General features: G+C 45.1%; 1 protein-coding gene across 1 annotated transcript; it reads right to left on the bottom strand.

Annotated features, from left to right (window-relative positions):
- Positions 1-1,428: 1,428 nt before the first annotated feature.
- Positions 1,429-3,203, bottom strand: BDW43DRAFT_317461 (serine/threonine-protein phosphatase 2B catalytic subunit; the record flags this gene model as incomplete). Its single annotated transcript, XM_032048542.1, has 4 exons — positions 1,429-2,352; positions 2,403-2,660; positions 2,712-3,043; positions 3,122-3,203. The coding sequence occupies 4 exons, from the start codon at positions 3,201-3,203 to the stop codon at positions 1,429-1,431; spliced, it is 1,596 nt and encodes a 531-aa protein (XP_031893643.1).
- Between the last annotated feature and the right edge of the window lie 232 nt (positions 3,204-3,435).

Genomic DNA, 3,435 nt, shown 5'->3' with positions numbered 1-3,435 from the left:
CTAGCCTACGTATCCTTACCTAGTTGACAGGTCTTCTACCCTGAATAGTAGATACCCTTGACAACTACTACTAGTCAATGTACTGGTTGATATTATCTTCTGATACTTGATAGACATGGCAGCCATTTGACACCTCAGCTTAAAAAGATATATAGTTAAAATAATATTATACTAATCTATATATCTGTATATTTATCTTACCTACTTCAACCGCTTGATATAGGTTATTTTAGGCCATTAAAACGTGTGTATAGACAGTTAGTAAAGAATAAGATAAGACTAGACTTTAACTATATTAATAAGCTTAATTTTATTAAAGCCTTTTCTCTAGCAAGAGCTCAGATATATAATATAAATAATATCTACAGTAGGTTTACTATTACTAGTCTTATTTCTTTTAATCCTAAGCGCGTGCTTTCTCAGCTTAATATAAAGCTTTAAATAACACCTCCAGGTAGTAGACCTAGTAGTAGGTCTAGTAATTCAGTATCTAATATACCTCATAATCTCAGGTAACTGCAGAAGCGAGAAGCTATATTAAAAAGGCTTCTTAGAGCATATATAAATAGTTCTCATTCACCTACAAAAGCTGTTATAAAGCAGCTTATTAAAGGATATAAACTAGCTTTAAATAAAGCTATAATTATAAGGTAAGAAGTCTGGGAATTACACACTGCACATAAAGAACACTTAAAAAGAAAAAGCACTCTACTAGACAGATTATATTAGAAGCAGGTGCTTCAGTCCAGGAAGCTCAGAAGCTTATAGAAAGCAGAAAATCTACTAATGAAGCTATATCTGCTATATCAGTAGATATTGCTCCTATAGTAGAAAACCAGCGCGTACGCGCTCCACCAAAGTGCTCTAGCTGTGGTATTCTAGGTCATACAATTACTCAATGCCCTAATCATCAGAATATTTAACTTTCTATAGAAATGCAGAATTTTTGGCGTTTTGAATAGCTTTATTTCTAGGAGGCGCGAAAAAGCGCGCGGGTTGACCGGCTCGCTTACATGACCGGCTCGTTTACCGGATACGTTAAGGTCACTCCCGTTTTTTGGACCCTGTTTGGGTTCGGAATGGTAAAATTCAAACGGACGAGTGATGTAATGATATGTACTGTGTTATCATCACTGATCCAAAAACAACCACCCCGTAGGGTTGTCCCACCAACACAATCGTCTCCTGCTCAAGCAACCATTAACCCCCTAAATCATTGCAAAATAGTGCGGAACCTGAGTCCCTCGCAGCGTAAGATGACTGTACACATTATAAACAGCAAGAAACGACTGACTACATCACAAATGGCCAAACCGGCAAAGTGAAGCGAGCGTTCTATCACTAACATACATAGGAACGTGGGATTGTTCGGCAGTCCGAATTCTCTGTGAAGTTGAATTTGTCGATAAGAGCGCAAATTTTACTAAGTTATCTGCTAACCCTACACGCCACATGGGCTAAGTCGGGATCGGTGGTAGCATCCTGCTCAGCGTTCTCCAGAGCCGCGCGGCGGTTCTCTTCGCTTCGCTTGATGACTTCTTCATGAGCTGGAGGCAGACGTTCGTTATGCAAATCGACCTTTCGAGCCTCGTCAAAGTTATGAATTGCCTGCTTAATACCTTCAGTGCCTAGCATGAGAGTACCGGGGGGCAGACGACCGGCAGTTGCTGTTTTAAGCTCAGTGATGCCCTCTGATTGTTCACGGAGCACCCGGAACACACGGGAGAGACGACCAATTGCAAGGAGCTTGTTCCTGATGGCCCGTCGCTTAATTTCGCTGGAGTTGACTGTGGGATCGGTATCGATGAGCAAGGAATTCGAAGCGGGACTAGCAAGACCAGTTGAAGGCGTATCCCCCTCCTCCAATTCCTCTTCGGAGCAGGTGTTGAGAATGGCGATCAACATATCGGTTATCTTCTCACCAACGAACGGCAGGGACCAGGTAAAGGCGTCCATGAAGTTAGACAGCCAGAATGGGTGTGGAGTGCAGTTGAATTGCCTGATGTTTATCACATTTTTCTCGTACTTAAGGACGGCGGCCTTATTGTTGTACCTATCGAGATAGTTGGGCGCACTGAAAATGGTGATGACACTAGGAAAGCCAGTCGTCCTTGTCTTCCTGTACATGCGGTACCCGGCATCTTGGGCTTCGTGTGCTCGAATAATGGAAAGCAGATTGTTCTTCTCGAGGAAAGCGCACGCAGCTCGGTAGGAGAAAGAATATGAGCAGCCACGAACGCTATTATGAGCGAAGAATTCGTTTGTCGTTTCTTGGCCGAATTCCTCCAGAGGATCAGCCCAGAGAATATCGCACATTAGACCGTGGGTTGGAGGTTCATGGAATCGATCAACCTACTAACTATTAGAAACCAGGAGGATAGTCAAAACTCATCGTTGCATACCGCCTTGATATCCTCAAGGGTGTGTAACTCCGGGCTGAGGCCACCGTGTACGCAGAAAAACTGCTTGTTCATGACTGCCGCCAGAGGAAGCGAGCAGAAAGATTCGATGCATGCCTTGTAGATCTGCTCGCTGTATTTGTGTTTGCACTCGAGCTTGAAGGTAAAGTATTCTGTCAGATGGCTACATTCGTGGTTACCACGCAGCAGCCAAAGCGACTTCGGATACCAGATCTTCAGTGCCCAGAGGTACAAAACACACTGCAAAGGATTGTTAACAGAACGCGTCGCTTGGTCGAAGCTTTTACCCACCTCAATGCTAAAATAACCTCGATCGACGTAGTCACCCAAGAACAAGTAACGTGTCTCGCAAGGGTCACCGCCAACTTCAAAGAGCTTCATCAAATCATAATACTGGCCATGGATGTCACCGCAAACGGTGATAGGGGCATCCATCTCCAAAAGATTCGGCTCAGACCGAAGGATGTCAGTACCGGTTTTGATTATCCATAGCGCCTGGTCCTCAGTGAGCCTGCCCTCGCGATACAGGTGTTGCTTGAGGAACTGGAGGTCCGGCTTCGAGGGGTCTTCGAGCGACCAAAATTCCCGATCCGGTGGGGTAGTCAGGGCTGGTGCTGGAACATCTAGAAACCCCCGTATTCTTCTCAATTAGTTGTCCGATAATCGCGTGGCCGGAACGACCGATGCGGCCGTAGCGTTACCTTTTACTACCCGTTCGAGAGTCGACACCTGTGAGCCATTCTGCATGGTATGCAATGAAAAATCGACCTCTGGGCGAGCCATCTCAAGCGTATAACGTAAATAGCTTGTTCGGGCTGGGAGAACAAAGTAACGAGGGAGTAGACAGCGAACAAAGCACGGAGAGGGCGTGGTGAATGGAAAAGGAGATGACGGAGGGAGTAGGAGCTGAAATATCCAGTCAGCCGGTTGTGGGAATCTGAAGTTGTTGAAGCATCGGACAAGCTTGGACGGAAATGATCACATCGGTACCATGGAGAAGACAGGGAAATCCATC

The sequence above is a fragment of the Aspergillus alliaceus genome (assembly GCF_009176365.1).
Source record: "Aspergillus alliaceus strain CBS 536.65 unplaced genomic scaffold BDW43scaffold_163, whole genome shotgun sequence".
In the NCBI taxonomy this organism is placed as follows: Eukaryota; Fungi; Ascomycota; class Eurotiomycetes; order Eurotiales; family Aspergillaceae; genus Aspergillus; species Aspergillus alliaceus.
Note: the sequence above shows the minus strand (reverse complement) of the source record. Positions and strands in the feature narration are given on the sequence as shown.